General features: G+C 40.0%; 1 protein-coding gene across 1 annotated transcript in view; it reads left to right on the top strand.

The window, feature by feature from the left end:
• The window catches only part of LOC135199394 (chromatin assembly factor 1 subunit A-B-like), a 150,658-nt gene extending 139,467 nt beyond the window's left edge, over positions 1-11,191 (top strand). Inside the window, exons 8-13 of the mRNA XM_064227386.1 lie at positions 954-1,175; positions 2,173-2,311; positions 2,440-2,628; positions 6,345-6,488; positions 9,775-9,883; positions 10,353-11,191. Of these exons, the coding sequence (XP_064083456.1) occupies positions 954-1,175; positions 2,173-2,311; positions 2,440-2,628; positions 6,345-6,488; positions 9,775-9,883; positions 10,353-10,923 (1,374 nt within the window). The 3' untranslated portion in view covers positions 10,924-11,191. The remainder of the gene's footprint in view (positions 1-953; positions 1,176-2,172; positions 2,312-2,439; positions 2,629-6,344; positions 6,489-9,774; positions 9,884-10,352) is intronic.
• The last annotated feature ends 12,014 nt before the right edge of the window (positions 11,192-23,205 follow it).

Consider the following 23,205-nt stretch of genomic DNA (forward strand, 5'->3'; position numbering starts at 1 on the left):
TTTTTATTTTCTTCTTTAATATTAGGTGACGTATTTCTCTGGTTGATTAATGTGTACTGTGGTCTAGGCAGGGGGAACTTGCTGTCTTTGTTAGGAATTGGAAGCATCCTCGCTACAAGGCACCCAATTTATAGTAGGTGACCCTTGGCTTTACTGCCTTTGATGATGTGTTGGAGTAGATGTGTTAAATGCATCCCACCTCCTATGAATGTGGGAACCAGCTATGTAATTACAGGCAGTCCCCGGTTATCAGCTAGGATTCCATTGCTGGGGGTGCGCCGATAAGCGAAAACCGTCTTTAACCGAAACTCGGTGATTTATGGTGCCATAATGGCAATTTCGGTGCTGATTACATGGAATTTGGCATGTTATATAAAACCAAATCGTCAATAACCGGGGACTGCCTGTACTTGGTAAGTTTCTTATATAATGATGCTTTTATGATAAAATTAGGGTTTATACATACAGTCACCTCTCAATTAACGTGTGTTTAATTTGTGTGCTTTCTATTGAACACGAGCTAGAAAATATTTTTAAAAAATTTAAAAAACTCAAAAATTGCGATTTAATGCAAATTGGTCCCCCCCCTTTTTTTATTAAGTCTGATCTATAAATAGATAAATAAATTGAAGCCATATTTGCTAGTTCCTCTTTTTTCCCAAAAGTGGGTGGGGCTAGTCAGCTAGCCACTAGAAAATAGTGCAACCCATGAATTTCAAAATTCTAGCTGCCGATTCTAGAAATGTTTAGTTATGTAATTACTTGGTAAGTATATGTACAAACTTACTTTTATTATGAAAATGTCATGTTTTGCCGTTAAGCTAACCCCCCAGAACATCTGTGAAATTAAAGGAGCTAGGAAGAATATTAAAGAGTACGTATCATTGTGAACAGCACCTTCAGAAGTGTAAGTAGCAAGCCTATTTTTTATGTATTGATTATTTTTCTTTTAGGCAATCTTTGATTATGAGTATGACAGCGATGATGACTGGGAAGAGGAGGAAACAGGTGAAAGCCTGAGTGATTCAGAGGGAGAAGAAAAAGAGGAGAAGGAAGAGGGAGATCAGTATGAGGTCGACAACGATTTCTTTGTGCCCCACGGTTATCTCTCAGACGACGAAGGCAAATCAGACGAGGAAGAGGATGCTAATTCAGAGGGACCTGCCAAGCTGAAGGTATTTACTGTTCAGTGAGAACGTGTTTATTGGACTTACAAATCCCTCATTAAATGCAGGATTGTGTAATTTGCTGTGTGGAAGAGTGCTTTACTCCCTTCACTCACAAAATTTGCAACTTATTGGTTAAAAGCTCTTGAAAAGCACTTTCCAGTGAACTGAAGCACATATATGTCCCACACAATAGCAATAAACATGAATGCCATGTGCTAAGACCGAGTGATTTCATGTCTTTCAAGGGGATGTGCAATAAATTTTACCACTAAAGCCTTTTGAACCCCCTATATTAGATATCTTTCTAAGTATTAAAGTCTTTATACTCTATTTTACATTTTATACACTACTTAGGTCTTATCACCTTGCTATCCAGTCTGTGTCACCTAGGGATTATCTATATCACCATGACATAATGGACTTGAATTGTAATTATGTTGACTTATGCTTATTGCTTACTTATATCAGTCATTATTACAAAAATAATTTATTTTTACAGATCACTTATTAATGTCAGTATTCATTATTACAAAAAGAAACACAGTTGTTGATATAAATTATATATTTTTACAGATCACTTATTAATATCACTCTTATTAATACTAATAATTTTAGGTCTATTTTAAATGTATTATCATGTAAACAGAAATTACCAGATTGAATAATGTGTACTACTAAATTTACTTTAACATAATACAACAAATGTCCTAGGTGACTAGATATTGCCATGGAAAATTAAGAGATTATACTCCAATTTAGCAAGGTGGGCATTATGGTACAAAGCTCTTTTCACCCTTTGCAATGGCGGCATGCTGTACACAGCAATTTCGCGCATGTCCATTCCATGTTTATAGTTCCGTGGCTTAGACCCTTGGCTGCAATCCCATCTGGCTTTTTTAATTTGCAGAATGCATTGAGAATTGTTTGTCAATGTTCAATTAGTGTCGTCTCTGTCTCCATCAAAGTAAGTCTTCCCTTTTTAATTGTGAATGCCTTCCTTCAGGATGCTGATCGAACCAGGAACACGGAGCAGCTGAAGCAGAAACAAGCAGAGTTTGAGGAGGAAATGAAGCAGAAAACCAAAGTGTTGAAGCCACGGTTATTCGGATGTTTGTGGATGGCAGACGAGAATAATAATCCAGGTAGAAGTAAAATCCTTTGCTCATGACTTAGTTTTCTATCACAGTCAATGGTTGTGTTCACAAAGGTTTTTGGTATATATAATCATCTGTGTTGCTTGCATTTCTGATTACATAGAAATTAATTTCAGCGTACGACCAGCTGATGAAGATATTGGTACCCTACAAGGCTGTGACGCTGTGCTCCCAGCTCCCAATTGGATCGAGGCTAGCGGGTGGGATGCCGAAGGACTGCAAAGATACCGATGGAGATGATGAAAGTATGACTGAAGGGCGGCCCGGGAACTTCAAGAAATATGCAAAGACCTTCCCGGAGGAAGGTAAAGTATTCAACTCTGCAGTCTTGGGAAGGGTCATTTCACATCAGACTGCACAATGGGGTATCTTATATAGTACATACAGACACTACCCTACATATAAACAAGTTACGTTCTGAACGACCATTCATGTCTAGAATTCTTCGTCAGTTGGTCTTTACGCATATTTAAGGGCAGTATGATATAGTTCAGCCAATATAGTACTGTATGCTTTTCCATCCTAAAACAATACGGTAGAGTACACTGTACATACAGTGTGGTATTTTATAGAGTACAGTTCTTTATTAAACAAATTGTGATGATTATACAGTTTTTGTTTGTTTGTTTGTTTTTTTTTTTTTTTTGTACTGAATACAATTTTAGTTTACAATCACGTTCTTTCGAATCTGAATGTTCGTAAGTAGGGTAGTGTCTGCACTTGAATAATTTTGTCCCAACTGAAGACTTGGTTTAAGGGGGCCGGCCGGAACCCTTGTATATGGGGGTATAGGGCGAAAAATGCAGTCATGAAAAAATTCCTGGAGCTTCATATGACAATTGAGAATATGTATACGAAATATTTCGTCAAAATTCATCTTACTTTCGTAGTTACAGGGTAATTAGTTAACGTAACTCAATAAGCCTAAAACATTGATTCGTACAAGAAAATGCAATATTTCTTCTGTTATCGTAAATTTTGATATTGTCAAAGGCAATTTGGGAGGAAAGAAATGGACATCGTAGTACATTCCCCGAGTCGAGAAGGGTGACTTCAGTCAGCTACCAAGTTCAACCATGATTCAGTGCAAGCACAAACCTCAAGTAGTCTACACGTTCGAGTTTCACCTCTGACATTCGCTCGCTTTTACTATGTTTATCTATGTTTCGGCAAGAATTTCATCATGCCAATGAGGAAAAGACAAGGAAAACATCTCGCTAATATACAGACGAAGAAAAATCGCTCAAGTATTATTACAGAATATCATAATATACGCGTAGTTAGTGAAGAGAGAGGGGAGGGTTGCATAGTAACGCCCCCGTCTTGCCTGACAGCACACGTCACACTGTGCCCAAGGCTACGATCTTTGAGCAAAGAGATCTTCATTTATGATAAATAACATAGTTTTGGTTTTTTAATACCCAAAATGGAATATAAAATTCATAATAATCATGATTTATTAAATTGTCTTTATAAAAAGTGAGTACACCTTCGAGTTTCACCTCTTGACATTCTCTTGCATTTACGTTTGTTTATCTTTGTTTCGGCAAGAATTTCATTATGCCAAAGAGGAAAATACAAGGAAAACATCTCGCTAACATACAGAACAAGAAAATTCGCTGTAATAAGCCGAGTTAGTGAAGGAGAGAGAAAGTTGCGTAGGAGGGAATGCCCCATCTTGCCTCAAGCAGTACCCCAGGCTACGATATATGAGCAAAGGGATCATAATTTATGATAAATAAAATAGTTTTGGTTTATTAATACACAAAAAAAAATATACATTCATAATAATCATTATTTATTAACATTGTCTTTATAGAAATACGAAGGAAAACTTTGAACGCCCGTATCTCAAAACACTTATTGACCTTCAAAATCTATCTTCTCACTTAGTTTTAAAGCTATAACATTGGAATTTGGTATATAACTCAGAAAGACATTATAGAACAATCAAATCAAGCCATTTTTTCCAATTTTTGTTTCGTCTTTTTTTTATAAATTTTTTTCTCCTGATTTATAGGGTTTATTTTTTTACCATATTGAAAAATTCATATCTAGCAAAAAAATGACTTTTAGAAAAAAATCCTCATTCATTTGGAGGTCTACATCAGGTCTATATATGGAAGTAATCCTAGGTCTTAATATTAAATATCAAGGGAGGAGATAGAATTTGAAAAATGGTTATTTTTGGGATAAATCGCCCTGGCGTCACAAAACCGAATGTCAGACGCGAAAATCATATGCTTTTTGGAGATGTCCCAAGTCACCTTATTAAGTGGTATGAATATCAAAGTCCTGTCCTTAAAAAATGGCATTAGCCAGCCGGCCCCCTTAAAACCCTCTACCTATCATAAGTCAGTCTACATACACCTGTAGCTCTTGCCGATGTATTTTTTGTGTGCAGTATATTTTATGCCCATTTTCTTTTAACAAATGTAATTTTTTCTTTTCCCCTCTTGCTGCCTTTACAAAAAGATGGCTGAGTTGATTATTGAGGTATGGTTAAGTAGGTATGTTAAGTAGCCTATATTTATGCTTATCTATTAGTTTGCACCAGACAATGGTGTCAAGGCATTTCTATCCTTTTAATGTATTTATAAGTGTTATGTGAGTGGCTGCTTAAGGTTTATCATTTACTCTAAAATTAATTGACATCTGACAAGACTGGTGCCACGCAGGTAACAACAGAGAACAGGAGAAAATAGGTATTAAAATTGATGGATTTAAGTGAAATGCAATGTTACATTTAACCAAGATTATTATTATTATACACAGGAGCTGAAGGCACTAGCTCCGTAGCACTGAAGTTACGATAATTAACAAATCAATTAGTGCCACTATGGTTAGTTAGTAATAGGGCTTAGTTTTTCCAGACCTCTGAGTCTCAAGTAGACTTCTCGGGCTGGTAAAGCCACTGAAAACCCCAGAAAAGGTAAAATACTTGTTTCAATTACCATCAATCATAAAATAACAGTTAACGCGAGGTGTCGTACACAACTTCTTACATTCTCCTAATTCTGCAAATGAAGGATGCACTGTCATTCTCTATCTAAATGCGATTAATGTAATTGGGAGTTGTGTAAGGCAGAGGGGAAAAGTAACTTAACACTTTCATGAGAGAGCAAAAGTAAATGAACACTTCTGGATGCAAGTCACAAATATTTTCTTCTTCAATTATTCTCTGAAGGAGATACAATCGGGAATTGAGTTATATATTACGGGAGCAGACAGTAATTGAGGAAGGAAAAGAATTGTGCATTGAAACAAATTTTGAAACCACTGTACCTTGTTCTATGACAATTAGGGTCTTGAGGTAGAGCCGGACACGGGGTATGGGCTTAGTGGGAGAAAATTCTTGACTCCGGACAGTAATAGGGAGTGTGAGTGACCGTGACTAACCCCGATGTGAACAGGGCTGCGACTGCTATGAGAATGACAACGACTCACTTCTTCAGCTGTGTCTTATTTCTCCTTGTCCTTTGTTTGTCTCATCTGGGTGCCAGCTTTCTCTTGAGTTGTTGACGGTTTTTCTGGAATTGAAATTTGAACCAACAGCACACAGGTGTGAAAAAGATGCAGTGGAGAGAGAGAGGTGGAGTTTCTTGGGGGTTAGTTAGCTGGCTAAAACTGCCGTGGCAAATTTTAAATAACTAAGGAAGTTGTAGGCAAAGCCTATGCGCACTGTTGTGAGTGGTCATGACTTTTTACAGGAAGTGAAAAAAATTGTACTTATATTTCTTTAAGATTTCTTAAACTGAGGGCTTCAACCTATATCCCTTTATGTATGTTACATATGTGTTAACTTAACTGATGACTATAAATAACCACTTATTACATTGTACTAGCAAGTAACTTATGCCTTCAATACTAACCAGCCCGAGAAGAGTCTACTTGAGACTCAGAGGTCTGGAAAAACTAACCCCTATTAATAATAATAATGTCTTCAATACTATTGGCATTATAATTGAAAGACCATGACATGTATCGCATATATATTTTTACTTTTAATTTCTTTTGCCAGCCATTCCAGCGCTTATCAAGTTGTTGCACGGAAACCGCCACGGGAAAGGAAAGCTTTGTCGGGAATTCGTGGATTATTGGCGAAAGTTCACTCATGGGGACTTGGATGCAGATAGTATTAACCATACTCCGACTGAGACTACAGGTAAGCATACTATATGCAAATAGAATTATTAATCTTTATTATTATTTCCTGGCCTCTAAGTGAGCATAAAGAAGGAAATACATCAAACACCCAAGTTATCTTGTTGAGATGAAATGCTTTTGTATTCAGATTCCAGTGCTTCCTTTCACCTTTCATGTCAGATTAAGGACTAACTGAGGGTTCGAATGGTAGTCTTGATTTGTGATTAACCTTAAGTTCAGTGATAATTGCCTTCTAGCCCTAGATAGTCCAATGATGATTTATTTCAGTGGATTAAGGAAGCTTGTTTGAAAAAATAACAAGTGAGAGGGTAAGCAATTTTGTATGTTTTTGTCTCTTGACAAATTAAATTAGGTTTATGATAGGGATGGACTGATACCAACTTTTAAAGCCGATACCCGTACCTATTACCTCCATATTACTGTTATTTAGGAGAATAGATATTGTTACTAAAATCATTCTTGTTCTCTGGTTATTGTATATTAAATTTTTAAAAGTTGAAAGGTCATATAATAGAGTTCTACAATATAAACAATTATATAAACAATTGCACCATTCACTTATACCATACCTGTACTGCACATGTTAAAATAGTACCCAACACCAACAGAATGGCAATGGCTCATTGCTGATAAGAGATAGACACAGACACACCATGGTTTATTAACCCTTAAACGCTGAGCCTCTATTTACAGAAGTGTCTGCCGTATGCTGGCGGCGTTCGGGAGTTAGCGCCGAAGCGGAAAATTTTTTTTTAAAAATTCACGGCACGCTTAGTTTTTAAGATTAAGAATTTTATATATATATATATATATATATATATAATATATATATATATATATATATATATATATATATATATATATATATATATATATATATATATATATATATATATATATATATATATATATTATATATATATATATAGCGCAAAAAAAAAATTCATGTATAATTATATACAAATCACGCTGTGAGCAAAATGGTTAAAGCTAATTAGTTATTTTTTTCCATTGTATTGTACACTAAATTGTGATGATTTTGGTATATAACAAATTGTAAAATGATCAAAGCAACACAGAGAAAATATATCACAAAATGATGCATGAATTCGTAAACGCGTGGATGTAAAAAAGGTTTTTTCCAAGAATTCACCATAAATCGAAATATAGTGCTAGAGACTTCCTGTTTGTTGAAAAATGAAGGTAATTGATTGAATATTACTAGGCTGTAAGTGTTTTAGCTTACAATTGCAGTTTTTTACCATTTCCGTCGAGTTAAAGTAAGGCCAAAGGTCGTGTTTTTTCTATATTGTGAATTATATGAAAATATTTCAAAACTGATAAAAGCTACAACCATGAGTTATTTTTTGTTGTATTCTACATGAAATTGCACACATTTTCATGTATAAAACTTTATGTAACGGCTAATATAAAACTGTGCAAACATTACGACAAACTGGCAAAAGAATTTGAGAATTTCGGCCGAATTACCGCACATGGACATAAGGAAAAATTTTGTTTAAATTCACCATAAATCAAAATATTGTGCTAGAGACTTCCAATTTGTTGCAAAATGAAGGTAAATGATTGAATATTTCTAGAATGTAAGAGTTTTAGCTTACAATTGCATTTTTTGGCCATTTTGGTAAAGTTAAAGTTGACCAAAGGTTGAAATTTTGGCACTTATCGTTATTTATATGAAAATATTTCAAAACTGATAAAAGCTACAACCATGGGTTATTTTTTGTTGTATTCTACATGAAATTGTGCACATTTTCATATAACTGTTTTTCCGTGAATATTTATAAAAACTTTTTGTAGTCGACGTACCGTATGTCCACTTGGCACCCGACAGACAATTTTAGTCGACATACAATACTTCCAGTCAGTGTTGAAGGGTTAAAATTAGAATTACAATAATAAATTGTTAAATACACTACAGTATGAAGATCCATCTGTTTTTAGAAGATAAACAATGCTATGCCTATATATATAGTTTGTTTGGTGGGCTTTGCTAATATATACATTTTAGGAAGCCCAGAAATTCACCGATACCTGGGCACATCCCTAGTTTATGATTATAGACAACACAAAGACCTTGATACAGTGGAAGTGCTGCTGGCATTAACTATTTTCACTAGTCATATCCTTGCAAAGAATGTGACACCTATCGTAGAGTGAAATACGCTCTCTTTGGAAAAGGATAGAAATGGGGTGCAGGTTTTTGACTTCATGTTTAAACTTTAGACTTTGCTGAAAGCTCAAAAAGCTAGGTATCTTAAAGACTGCCTTGTGGTACCTCATTGATAATCCTACATAGTTATGATAATATTGGTGAAGGTACCACTAGGTATTGGTTTAAGTCTTCTTACAGTTTTTGCAAGGGCTTTCTCGAAAATGCAAATAAATCCTTGTACTCATGTCATATGAACCAACATATACTTTGTTACCTCATATAGAAATGGAAAACAAAGATGTAGTCTTGAAAGTTAGTGATGTAGACTTTCCCTAGATGTTGGTGAGTTCTAAAATAAGGATTGTAGGCTCAATCATTGGTAAGGTATCACTGCCTCTTGATCTCTCTTAGTATATCTGCTTCTGTTGCAAATGTGATTGGGTACCTTTTTGACATATCACAGGTAATTTCATAGTTTTTTTTGCTATGAAGGCATAGTTACAAATGTTCAAAACTCAATCTTCAATAAAATATGGAAGTAGTATATGCATGTTTCAGGGCTGACAATAAGAGTTTTGTTCAAACTGGTGCTGTAGCACCAAATATGAGCCAACAAATTTCCAGGTGTAACATGCTTTGAGCTTGTTGCAAGGAAGTTCACATTCTGCAAGGGGTTTGTGCCATCAGTGAACCTCACATGATGCACTGCAGGGCATCACTTAAAAGTTCTTTGCCGCATCCCTTCAGACCCTGACTGCAGCCTCTTTCATTCCTTGTAATAAACTTTTGTACATATTCTCTCTTCCATCTTACTTTACTTTCCTCAACCCTCTCCTAACAATATTTTTATTGTGCAACTGCGAGGCTTTCCTCCTATTACACCTTTAAAACATTTTTACTCTCAATTTCCCTTTCAGCACTGAATAACCTCATAATCCAGTGCTTTGCCTTTGTCCTAAATTTCACATTCCATTCCATTCCAAAGTAGTTCGTGCGTTTGTTATCACAACCTGGTGAATGTCTGTACAGTAATTGCATTTGTTTCAGAACTAGATAGCTTGGAGACTTGAAAGACTATTGCAAATACAAATTTTAACTTCTCTTGCAGTCTCAAGAACAGTTTACATAGCCAAGAGAAAGGTCGAGGCAAAAATCCAAGAACTGGGAAGCTGGAAGAGATGCGCAGACGAGGTAAAATCTCGCCATGTCATGTGTTGGTGAGTTCACTTTCCTTGTGTTTCCTTCAGGAGCTAGATTAATGCTTTTGCTGTGGACATTTCCTGTTATATACAGCAGTTTTCATGTTTGTCATTATGAAGGTTAATTTTTCTTTGTCATCTATTTATAAATCACCACTTTAAGCAGTTTTTTCTCCTTTTAAAGATTTTTTAGTGTTGAAAGAGTAACTATTTCTTTCCAAATTAATGGTATATAATTGCCAATTGCTTTTGAATCCTTCAGCCATTGGAAGTATATTTAAAGCCTTATTGGTAAGTACTTATCAATTATTGTGAGAAAAGCTTAATTCAAAGCTGTAATATGTCTTTTATTATATATCATAAAACTGCAGTATATGAAAACAAAGTAGGACAAGTATTTCATGTACAAATATAGTGGATTTTTCTAGTGAACGATGTACTTTTGGATAGAAATGGGGTTAATTACATTATTTTCCGTTAAATGTAGGTATGTATCCCAAAAGAAACGAGAAGAATATGGTTTGGGAGACTTAAGTATAGCAAATTCATGGACATACATAAATAAGATGCTCAGTGATAAGAAGGAGGAAGCGGAGAGCGAAGACGAGACCTCCAAAGTGAACAAGATGCGTCCCATCACTGCATTTACGAAGAAGATACCCTCGACTCCTTCAAGCAACAACACGTCACCGAGCTCTACCCCAGGGAACACCCCAATTCACAGTCAGATGACAAAATCAGAGAGTAATCTCTCCCTTAGCGGAATGTCAGCTGATACGCCAGGCACCTCCGCTTCCAAATCAGTGGCATCTTCAAACAACACTCCATCTTCAGTTGCAGACAATACACCTTCTAGAATACAGGCAGTTAGTGGGAAAAAGAGCAAAAAGAAAAACTTGTTTTCAACCAAGAGTCAAGAGTCTTGTACACCTCAGAAAGGCTCTATAATTTCCTATTTCAAGAAAAACAAAGGGAACTCTCCTCAGCTTTCGAAGGAGAAATATGAAGGCAGTGAGGATATACCTGTAACAGAACAAAATGTAGTGGTGTTGGAGTAATCTTAAATGTGCTTGGTTCTAAAATGCAACCTGTACAGTAAGTTTTAATTGAAATGGAATATGTATCAACATTTATTTCCTAACTATTTTTATAAGTAAAATATTCAATTTTTTGTATGTATTTGTTTTATACTCAAAATAATTTCTTAACTGTAAATATTAGAGGATTTAGAGTTGACATGTAAATTTCAGAAGCAAATTTTATACAAGTCTAGTTGATGACATCATGAGTTTATATAAAATTTATGTAAATCTGGTCAAATAGTAATCTTGTTTTATTAACTAATATTTTTTTCCTTCAGATACTGTATTGCATTTCCTTTATAAAAGACCCAGTTTAAAGACCCTCGTGGTATTCTTTGCATCGCTTTGCTTATATTGTCAGTAAGTGAAATTTACACTTGTCTGTTGTTGAAAAGATCATCATTTCTGTGCTGTGTTGCAGCTGCAAATCTGATATTGCTAGTTGCAAAATTAGTCTTTAAAAGAAAAAGTTTGCAGGATTTACTTTCATCACTAATCAGCCATCATCTGGCATAGAAAAATGCTTCAAGTTGTACCAATCAGAAATACAATTGCTTTGGTAACAGTCTATAAAGACCCCAGAATTGTTGTCAGACTACCTCCCCTATCAATCTTGACTGGAGTTCATTGTGCAATCCTTTTGAATGATTGAACAATATCCTTATTTTCTCTCACTAAAAAGAGGCTGTCTTAATATGGAATTTATCCCTTTTGAACAGATGTGATCTCTTGGTAAAATCTGTAGTCTTACTGCAAAAACTATTTTCCTCGTGGAATCAGAATGAAACTTCATTGCAAAATATGCATACCCATTTGTTCATATGCAAACAAACCTTCAGTCTTAACAATAGGATAATTTCTAGCACCTAGATGGATCCGGTTAAAAAACAGATGAAAGCAAGGAATCTTGTGATATCTGGCAATGCGTAGATCAGGTGAAGAATGGTCAAAGACCATTCACCTACGAAAACGCGTCAGCCTTTTCTTTGACCGCCTAGGCAAGAGTTGTGTTAACCTCTCTTGGCCTTTACCCGATTCATTGCCCGTTTTGCTTGTGTTTAGTGTGCGTGTGTGTGTTTGGCTGATATGGTTTCTTCTGCTCCTTCTCGGCCTCGTCAACGTGTGTGGCCTGAAATTCAGGTTTTCCATGTTCTGGTTTTTTGGCTTCGGCAGCGACTGACCCCCACATCACGTGCAGTAGGTGCCATTCTAATTTTTGTCCTATAATGAATCCTTGCACGGATGCCGGGCATGGCCTAAAGAGCAGTGGAAGTCGTTTTATAGCAAGAGAGAACATCGGAGGGTTTCAACTCTTCCTTCATGGGAAGGTTTTTCGTCTCTTCCCAATGCTTCGTCTCCTGTAGTATTCAACCCCCATAGTAGCGTTGTTCCTTTGTCTCCTTCCTTTTCTTCCATTGATTCGTCACTGGAAGTATCGGGAGGCCACCAGGCTGATGTTTGTAATGTCGCCCCTTCTTCTAGAGTTAATTTGATTCCCGGGAAGCGGGAGGCTTTTTCATCATTCTCAATTCTTCCAGAGTCGTAGGCGTCCAAGATGGCGGCAATTCGGAAGATGCTCGGGCTAGGGGTTACCCCGTCTTTGAAGGGGTTGCTTTTGCTTTTGCGCACTTTTTGGAGGCTCGCTACCCCCCCCCCCCCCCCCCTCCTCCTCCTCCTCCTCCTCCTCCTCCTCCTCCTCCTCCTCCTCCTCCTCCTCCTCCTCCTCCTCAGGCTGACCAGGCCATCCCCCTTCCTCCTGGCCTCGTCTTCATGGGTAGCCAAGGTCAGCCAGTGACTGTTGCCGCTTCTTCAAGTCGGAGGGAAGCTGTGGTGTCAGCCCCGTTGATGACGTCACAGGATCCGTTGTTGTGTAATCCTCCGCCCGTACTAGTGACGTCACTACCATCAATGATGTCACTCCCAGTCGTCTCCTGAGCACTGCCTCTCTCAGTCATGACGTCATCTCTGCCGCCCAGTTGGCTACATCTCCCTTCCATGTCATCAGAGCCTTCTCTTGCAGATCAGTCTGAGGTTATATGCCAGGCAGTGCTTAAGAGGTTTGTCTGTTTTGGATGATAAGTTGGCTGCCTTGTCGGTTGGGAGGATTGGAAGGAAACCTGTTGCTTTGTCCCGCCTCCTGCGAAGAGATCGCTTAAGGAACCAGTACTGTCTTCCTCTCCCTCTTCCCCCTCTATGCCACATTGGCGTATCAAGCGTTGAAAGGCTAAGGACTTTGCTCTTTCTTTGCCTACGAGGGAGGAACAACGCGGATGTGTTCTCGAGAGTGTTGGGTTTTTGGAGAGTGTTACTGTATCTTCCCTTGTGTAATCTGCAGCAGCTGCTTCGTCCTCTGCATCGAATCGCAGGCATGTTGCAACCTCCCCCGTCCGTACACATCGCGAGTGTGTTGCAACCTCCCCCATCCATGCAAATCGTGAGCGTGTTGCAACCTCCCCTGTCCGTGCACATGATGCAAGTGCTGCTCCTTCTCCAAGGCTATTCGTCGCCATAAGGATCTCAAGGCTCCTGTCAAGAGGTCGAAGGTGGTGAGCGCAAAGTTGCTGCAGCAGGAGTGTTTGCCTTCCCCTCTCACTGATGTTTCTAAGAGTTCGATTCTCGAGGATTCTCCTTCAATCTCGAGTGTTCGGGATTCCTCTCCAACTCACATTCGTAAGTCTGCCACAGCCGTGACCATTCACGGACATGTTAATGAATCATCTGTTGGAGGAGGATGTAGTGATGTTCCTAGTGTCATAGTGGGTTCGTCTCAGGAGCCGATGAGTGGACCCAGCCCAGACAGGTTAGTTGGTGTTTCGGATTGTTTAGCTGCTGATCCTACTGTTAATTTTAATGAAGAAGGTGCGTTACAGGAGCATACACATCCTTCTCAGCGTTGGTCTCCATTGCTGGAGCAGGAGGAGGGAGAATCGCAAGAGTTTTTGTCTTCCTTTTCAGAAGTTGTTGATCTCATTCATGGGTTCAACAATTTGGAAAGTAGGTCACAGGCTTGGTCGTCAAGAAGATCGTCGCCTGGTAGGCCCTCGAGGAATTCGAGTTCGGCAGGGCCTTCCCGTTCGACTCAGCCTAGGTCAGAGGATCAACGTCCCTTTCGCTCCCGTTCCCTTAGGCCAAGTAGGGGACCAAGGGGCAGAGGTAAAGGGGGCCATTGGTAGGTTAGCTGCCTCTCCCTCTCCTGTGCCACAGTGGGGGGGGGTGGTGCCTGGCGGGCCATTGGGCCAAGTGGCAAAGTTATGGGGCAGGGAAGTGGGTGGTAGATATCCTTCGGGTGGGGTACCTACTGCCATTCAATTTCTCTCCTCCTCTGTCAGACAAACTGCAGCTCGGAAGGTATATCCTCCAGATTCTCTGAAGTTCTTAGCTCTTTGGGAGGAGGTGCAGAAGATAATGGACAAGGATGCGATAGAGGAAGTGGTGCGTCCGTCTCCGGGGTTTTACAGTCACATCTTGGTACTCAAGGCGTCGGGATGATGGAGACCTGTGATCGACTTACCCACCTTGAATCACTTCATCAAGAATACACGGTTCAAGATAGAGACCCCGCGTTCGGTGTTGGCAGCCATGAGGGAAGGCGACTTCATGCTGCCAATAGACTTAAAGAACACATAATTCCAAATCCCTGTTCATCCGACGTCCAGGAAGTTCCTTCGCTTCTCTCTTGGGGACAAGGTCTTCGAGTTCAAAGTCCTATGCTTTGGGCTGACAACAGCCCCTCAAGTGTTCACAATGGTCTTCTCTCTCGTGTCAAGTTGGGCCCATGCTCAGTGGATCCGTTTGCTGAGGCACCTCAACGATTAGTTGGTCTTGGCAGTTTCCAGGGAAAAGCTGCTGCAGGACAGGGATCGTCTACTTCGGTTCTGTCTGGAACTGGGCATCGTAGTCAACCAGGAAAAGTCGAACCTCTTACCCAGTCAAAGGATTCTCTTCCTGGGTATGGTCATCGATACAACAGTGGCGAAAGTTTTCCCGTCGGATCAGAGATCGGAGAAGTTGCGGGTGGTGGCGCGCAACTTCCTGTCGGAACCACATCAGTCAGCTAATCAGTGGCAGGTTCTTTTGGGAGTGTTGTCATCTCTGGAGAAGCTGGTCCCTCATGGGCGTCTTCCATCTTTGGTCTCTGCAATGGAGATTGGGAGGATTCTGGTCTCTGGTGGGGGACTCACTCCTGTTAATGGTTCCTCTGTCTCTGGAAGTGAGAGAAGACCTTCGTTGGTGGTTGGACGACCAGAATCTTTTGAAGGGCGTCCCTCTGCGTTCTCTTCCACCGGACTTTCTTCTGTTCTTAGACGCCTCCCTCGCAGGTTGGGCAGCCTCATCGCTTCAGGCATTTGAAGGACAATTAGCAACATATCAACATCTTGGAGTTGAAAGCAGCCTTCCTGGGTCTGAAGGAGTTTTGGGAGAAGGTAGAAGGTCATTCTGTCATTCTCATGTTGGAAAACACCAGGGTGGTAGCCTATGTGAACAAACAGGGAGGCCTGGTTTCTCATCAAATTCACGCCTTGACCGTCGAGGTTCACCAGTGGGCGGTCAGCAATTAGGTAGAGCTCTCAGCCAGGTATATCCCAGGCAAACGGAATGTGGTCGCAGACAAGCTCAGTCGTTGGGATCAGATCCTAGGCACAGAGTGGTCCCTTCATCAAGCTTTTCCAGGTTTTGGGTAGACCCATGTTGGACCTTTTTACGACTCGCTTCAACAGGAAGCTGGAGATGTTCAATGGTCCCAGATTCTTTAGAATTGGCAGAGGATGCATTCCAACATCTCTGGGACAGCCTGGAGGTGTATGCCTTCCCTCCGTTTTGTTTTATCCATCAAGTTCTGAACAGGCTAATGAGTTCACAGGGTCTCAGGATGACTTTGGTAGCCCCTCTGTGACCTCGGGCGGAATGGTTCCCTGATCTGCTGTCGTCGTTGTCAGAGTTTCCGAGGGAGAGTCCCCCTTGGCGACATCTCCTGTGTCAGCACCATGCGGAAATTTTCCACCAGTCAGTAGAATCCATGTCTCTTCATGGTTGGAGGTTATCAAGTATCTCCTCTGAGCGAGAGGCTTTTCTCAGAAGGCCAGCAGTCTCAGAAAGTTGACCTCCGCGGTTTACCAAGGCAAATGAGCGATCTACTGTGATTGGTGTCATAACGGGGTTTTTCTCCACTCGCAACCTCTATTCAGCAAATAGCAGACTTTTAACCTTCTTCAGAGACGAGAAACATTTGTCTGTTTCTGCCATTAGAGGCTACAGGGCGGCCCTGAGTTTGGTGTTACTCCTTAAAGGTATCAACATCTCCTCTTCCTGGGAACTTTCCTTGCTAGTTAAAGGGTTTGAGCAGTCAAGTTCTCCTAGAGAGCTCAAGCCTCCAACGTGGGATGTTTCCTTGGTTCTCAAGAGCTTCACAAAGGATCATATGAGCCCTTGCGTCGCTCATCTGACAGGAACTTGACGCTCAAGGCAGTTTTCCTTCTGGCCTTGGCATCTTCCAAGAGGGTAGGAGAGCTCCACGGTCTGAGCTATGAGGTGAAGCACACAAGGGGTTGGGGGTCGTTGTCCTTCGAATTTGTCCCGGAATTCATGGCCAAGATCCAAAATCCCTCTGTGCATGATGACAAGTTCACTTCGTTTTCCATTCCATCACTGAATGACTTGTGGGTGGTGATGCTCTAGAGCTTTTGTTGTGCCCTGTCTGGGCCCTGCATTGCTATCCTAAAAGGACTCGGCACCTTAGACCAGGCTGCTGCAGACTTTTTGTTAGCACAGGACGTACAAGAAAGAGGTGTCTAGGAATACTATCTCTTTTTGGATACGGGAAGCCATCAGACAGGCATACTAGCGCCTCAGCGGCGTGGTTGGTATGGTATTAGCGTCCCACCTCGGTGGTCGCGGGTTCGATTCTCAGCCATTCCATTGAGTGAGAGATGTGTGTATTTCTGGTGATAGAAGTTCACTCTCAACGTGGTTCGGAAGTCACGTAAAGACGTTGGTCCTGTTTCTGAATAACCACTGGTTCCATGCAACATAAAAGCACCATACAAACAAACAAACAGACAGGCATACTTGTCTCTTGATGATTCCACCACCACGTCTGTGCAGGCTAGAGCGCATGACATTAGGGGTGTTGGTCCCTCTGGCTTTCAAAAAGAACTTGGCTGTACATACAGCGCTGAGCGCTGGTACTTGGTTATGCCAGTCCACGTTCACCTCTTTCTATCTTAAGGATGTTGCCCACAGATCTGTGGACACATTTTCCCTGGGTACTGTGGTGTCTCCCCAACAGGTTCTGTAACTCATTGTTGCCCCTAACAGGGCACTTTTGTATCTTACCTAAGATGATTGTGTGGATGAGAGAATGAGTGAGTTGGCTGGTCTCCTCCTTTCTCTTGTACCTTTCCGTCTTCCTTTGGGCGGGTTAAGGAATAGACACGTCATTCGTTCGACTGGTCTGATACAATGAGTAAGGTAGTCATACTGATAGTGTGATCGCTTAATATGCAAATGTCAAACCTCTATTTGGTAGCTTATGCTCCACTCCTTGGCAAGGAGGAGTTGAGAGTAGTACAAACCCTGGTGTGTTGGTTTGCTATTGGACAGTCAAAGTTTCACTTTGGTTCCCTATACAATGGTTCTCCCATATATCATTGTACGTCACTCAGGTTCTGAGTGGTTAGAAATCAATTTATCTAGCTTCTCAACGGGCTTCAGTCCCTCTCCAGAAGTCATTTCTTCTGGGAGCTGGACTGGTGGGTAGGCCCCCAGCCGGTCTAGGATGTCTTGTACCTCCCTCCAAGTATGAACAAATGACAAATTTTCTAAGACAATTTGTATTTTTCATAGCTACAAACCTGAGGTCTTAACATTATACTGCCCGCCACTAGCCGCCCCTCTGTGTGTTAAGACGTCCTAAGTAGGGAAAGACACACGTTGTCGTAGGTGAATGGTTTTTGACCATTCTTCACCCAATCTACACATGCGTTGTCAGATATCACAAGATTCCTTGCTTTCATCTGTTTTTTAACCAGGTCCAGCTAGGTACTAGAAATTATCCTATTGTTAAGACCTTATGTTTGTAGCTATGAAAAATACAAATTGTCTTAGAAAATTTGTCATTTTTGGTTGCTCCTTGCTTCTCACTGCCTATCTCCTCAGAATTTGTAGTCTTTGTCTCTTGTTGCTGTGGGAACTAGTTGTTTTAAACTCCAATCTACAAGAAGCAAACCTCCATGTTGGACATCTCATGACGTGACTTTAAAGGATTTATGCAAAGTTCCAATCAATCAATCTTCCTTCACCTGTTTCTTGGTGGAAATTGTCCTTCTGAGGTGTAAGTTCCTGTCAGGGAAAATAGTGAATGATATTAACGGAACCAGTGACAGTTATTGTTGTGTTTAGAGAATACTCAACCAGCCCTATGCAAGGTAAGATTTTGCCTCCGTGTTTGGTTACTCTATTTTACATAACTGTAAAGAGTGCAATAAACATTAACAGCAAAAATTTATATGAACATGGTAATTTCACAACAAAATCTATTAAATTATTTTGGTAGCTTAATTTTCAGCCTATCCAGTTGTACAGTTTTGCAATGCAAAGCTGTACTTATCAGATAAAATATAATTAATTGTATCCACCTCATAAGGGCAAAGCTCGGGTCAATCTGGTTAAAATGACTGACCCTATTTACAGAATTAAATTACTGTGTTCAGTGGGCCCCTTTCCTTATGTAAGCATTGCTTTCCATCATGTGTTAGACATAACTAAGTGGCATTATTTTTTTCATATACAAACAAAATTGTAGATGCTGTATATCTATAGTGGACTTGATTTCTATTTCCAGACAGCCTCGGGATCTTAAGATTAATAATTTAAATTGATACTTTGTGAATTCTCACTGCACTTGCTAAATCAACCTGAACAAGTTTTCCATTCCACTTTCATCATCATGATTGGTTGTTGAAAAGCAGTGACTGCATAAATGTGAATAGGACTTGACTCAGAACCTCTTCATTTTGAAACTTCAATCTTTAGTGTATTCCACTGATAGGAAGTTGCATTCCAAGTTACATATACCTAATGGCGGATTCAACTTCCTGGTCTTAGTTGACCATCCTTGTGAGAGCTGAAAAAATGAGCTCAGGGGTCTGATTATATTACTTGATAATGATAATATTCTTAAGAATCTATAATTATAAAATCAGATTCTATCTTTCTGTTTTATATAAGTAACTTACCAAGTAGTAATTACATAGCTAAAACTTTCTAGAATTGGCAGCTAGAATTTTTAAAATCATGAGTCACCCTTTTTTGTAGAGGTTAGGTGACTAACCCTGCCCACTTTTTGGGAAAGAGAGGAACAACAAGCAAAAATAGCTTCAGTTTGTTTCTGCTGGCTGATGTTCGTATTACAGTTGTTAGCTCCAGCTTTGTTGTGAAATTCATTCTTTTCATTGACATTTTCATCATTTTTGGTGACTTGTTCTTGGATTGTATACCTTCACAGCATATTTAGATAGAGTTAGGCTCTACATAATATTATTACTGATTTTTACTTTATTTTATTAGTTGACATTCCAGATTACGACGATGTTCGGACTTGACTGTCGTGTTGGACTCAAGTTCTTTGAGCTTTAGGTATTGCAGCAAAGGCTGTAATACTTGAATGACGAAAGAATGTTATGATTTTCACTGAGCACAGATTGCAGAGGAGAGGTGTGTTCAATAGAAGTAAGGTCTAGCGAGTGTAAGGAATGGTACTCTAAGAAATGGAAAAAGCTAGAGTCACATTTAAGTAAATTGGCAAGGGATAGGGAATGGAAGGCAATTTCTATATGAATTATAGTGAGTCATTAGCTAGCTAGGAGTCAATATTGATAAACCTTTAATTTCTAATGACCCTGTTCCCAGTTCTCTACCTGTACCTGCTTCTTGACCCAGCTCCCTCGCTTCCAAACCCAACTTCATTGCCAGTCTTGAGAGTAGAATTGACAAGAAATTAGTGTCAATTGCTGAAACTCTTTCACAGTAAGCCACATCGGTGAAGGTCCTTATGGATGATAAATGTGCTTCAGAGCATTTGATGGCTGATAGTGTTAATGCTGTCGCACTTGAGCACCCCATAGCGCGTAGAGCAAGTGCAGTGTTCAAGGAGGTGGCTTTCTGGCCAGCCAACTCTCCTAGGCATAGAGATCAATGACACCCCTAAACCCGGGAGGAATCAAACTGGTAGCTTAAGGGAAGTCAGTTTGGTCTGCCCACAAGTAGTCACCCCCTGTGCTGGACCTGTTACTAGCTCCTAGGTTGCAGCTAAGCACCATTGGAAAGGTGTATCGCTTGATGTGCATGGTCTTTCATCGAGTTCGGATAAGTTTTGTCCCAGAAGTCTGCATTGTTTTTCGGACACAATGCTCACTGTCCTTCATGCAGTCATTGGGATAGCCTGGAAAGGTTTTTGTCTTCTTCCAGTTGCAGAGTCAGAATTTGGCTTCCAAGCGCCTGTCTTGTAAGCGATCCTTCTCTGGGAGTTTCTGCCTCCTCTCAGGGGGACTTCCCTGGTCTTGTTGATTCATCTAGGAGATCCACTTTGAATGCAGCGAAGATTATGTTTAGCTCTTTGGAGTTAGTACACCTTCTCAAGAGTATCTTCAGAGTGTTGAAGTACTTAGTTTTCTTGACTGGGCAGTAAGAGCTCTTGTTCATTATGTTAAGGAATGCCCGTTTCTTACTGATGAATTCTCCCCAGACTTGTTTGGGGTACTGTCCTGTACAGATAAAGGAGTCAGGGATAGCTCGCAAGAGTTAGCTTCCCTATACAGGCAGTACACGGCTTACAACGTTTTAAAGTTATGACGCTTTTCAATTATATTCATTAGAAATTATTTCCAGGTTTACAACATATGTTTCAAGGTTACGATGCTGATCTGATGGAAGAAATATGACTCCAAAAATGCAATTTAAGCAATATTTGAAGATTTTTTTAATGAAAAAATGCAGTTTATATAGTTTTTAATACACTCAAAGCATTCAAAGTAAGGTTTTCTTAAGATTTTTGAAGATTTTCCAGCTTACGATGTGTCTCAAGAACAGAACCCCCGTCGTAAGCCGGGGACTGCCTGTATACTCTGGGTGTACTGAAAAAAGGGAACTTTGGTGTCGCTAAATTTCTAAGGGCATGACCTCTTCTCAGAAATTGCCCCTCCTTTTCTCACCATTGGACTGTCAACATCTTTTCCTGCAAGACACAGTTCTGGGGATTTTTTCAGATCTCCAGAAAAAGAATATGCATGATCTGTCCCAATCCTCCAGGCATCCTAAGGAAGTGTTGACACAACCACACAGGACAATTTTTCCCCATCAGATGCTGCCCTTTCATGGCAGTCGACAAAGATCATTTCTAGGTCTCGATCTGGAAGTAGATTTGTCTCTAGATCTATCAAGAAATCTTTGTGTAAAGCTTCAGGATGTAAGTGAAGATCCAGTCCTCCAAACTCTGGTTGGGGCCAGAGTACTTATGTTTTAGAGGAAGTGGAGAGGTTGAGGAGCAGAGCCATGGATAGTCAACATTTTGATTTTCATTTTCTGTATTGGTGAAATGTGGTGGATGTTCAATGCATGGGAAACTTGTGTTTGGTTTTAGAAAATATCTTGATGTATTTAGGTGTGTAAGTGGGATGGGTATTTCGTGTGTTTTTGGGTTCTCTGTAGTTCTCTGACAGATTTTATATATACATATTTATAGCTTTTTAATTGACTTTTTTCCCTTGTAATTCCTTTTAATGATATGCCGTCAATAACCTCATCGTTGCAACGCCAGTAAAAACTAACAAATCAATGAATCAATCAATAGGAACTGTCATCAATGGAACAGTTCATTCACCTGCGCAGACTTCATTTGAGACTGCTCCATTATTATTTGAGAATCAGTTGAGACAGGAAAGTGTTCCCAGATTCAGTAATGTTTCCAGTGACTCCAAAAATAAAGTCGTATCTTTGTTGGTGGAATGTAAAAACAGACTTTCAGAGTGGAAATCCCTCCTGCAAGTGAACCCCAGCCTAGACTTCTAGAAGCAAGAGAATTGGCATATAAATGTCAGAGTTGAAAGCGGTACACTGGAAGTATCCAACAAAGTAGTAACAATTCACTCAGACAATATGACTGCCCTTCCTTACGTAAAGAACCAAGGGGGAACACACTTTCTCCCTTTATGAAGTAGCAAAAGATCTGCTGCTTTGGGCAGACCAAAATAAAACAACCTCTCTGACTGACAAGACTCATCCAGGAAAAACTCTAACATTCTGGCGGACGAACTGAGCCACCAGAAGCAAATATTACTGACAGATCGGACACTAGACTATCGAGTGAATCAAGATCCGTTAGCATGGGCAACAGATGAAATGCTACGAGACTGGACCGACAAACATTTCTATGCCTTTCGTACTCTGAGTATGATCAGGCAGGTAATAAACAAATTCCAGATCCAAATGAATGTATCCATGATTCTAATAACTCCCTTTTGCCCGACAAAGGAGTGGTTCCCAGACCTGATAGAACTTCTGGCAGATTTCCCAAGGCTACTACCCCAAAAGACAGCTGCTCAAACAACTTCACTTTTGGTGGTTTCATCATGGGACATCTCTGTCCCGGACTGACTTCTTACCATCAGGAAGCTCCTGCGCAAGAAGCCCTTTACCAGACCAAGTTCGCAAGCTATCGCCTATTGCAGGCGACTTTCCTCTGATAAAGTATATCAAGCAAAGTGGTCCATCTTTCTAGCATAGTGCAGAGAAAACCAAGTATATCGTCTTCTGCAACACGTATAGCCGAGATAGCAGATTTTCTGCTATATTTGAAGATGAATAAAGGTTTGGCTACTTCAACTATCAGGGGCTATAGAGCTGTGTTAAGGTCTGTCACAGGGGAATGTATTTATCCTCCAGTTAGGACTTATGAGATTTAATTAAATCTTTTGACAACACAAGACAGAAAGTAGCCATGTTACCTTGGAACCTGAATGTGGTTCTGAAATAGTTGGCAAATCTTCATTTCAAGCCTTTAAATTCAATCTAAGAGATTTAACTAGGAAAACACTTTTCTAGTAACCTTAGCCACAGCAAAAAGGATAAGTGAGGTCCACGCCTTAGACAAGAAACTGGATATCTCACAGTTCACTTTCTTTGGGATTTCTAGCCCAAAACAAGTCTCATTTCTAATCCTTGGCCTTTCTCTTTTATGATTAAGAGCTTGTCTAATATTCTAGG

This window comes from Macrobrachium nipponense, chromosome 25, assembly GCF_015104395.2.
Source record: "Macrobrachium nipponense isolate FS-2020 chromosome 25, ASM1510439v2, whole genome shotgun sequence".
In the NCBI taxonomy this organism is placed as follows: Eukaryota; Metazoa; Arthropoda; class Malacostraca; order Decapoda; family Palaemonidae; genus Macrobrachium; species Macrobrachium nipponense.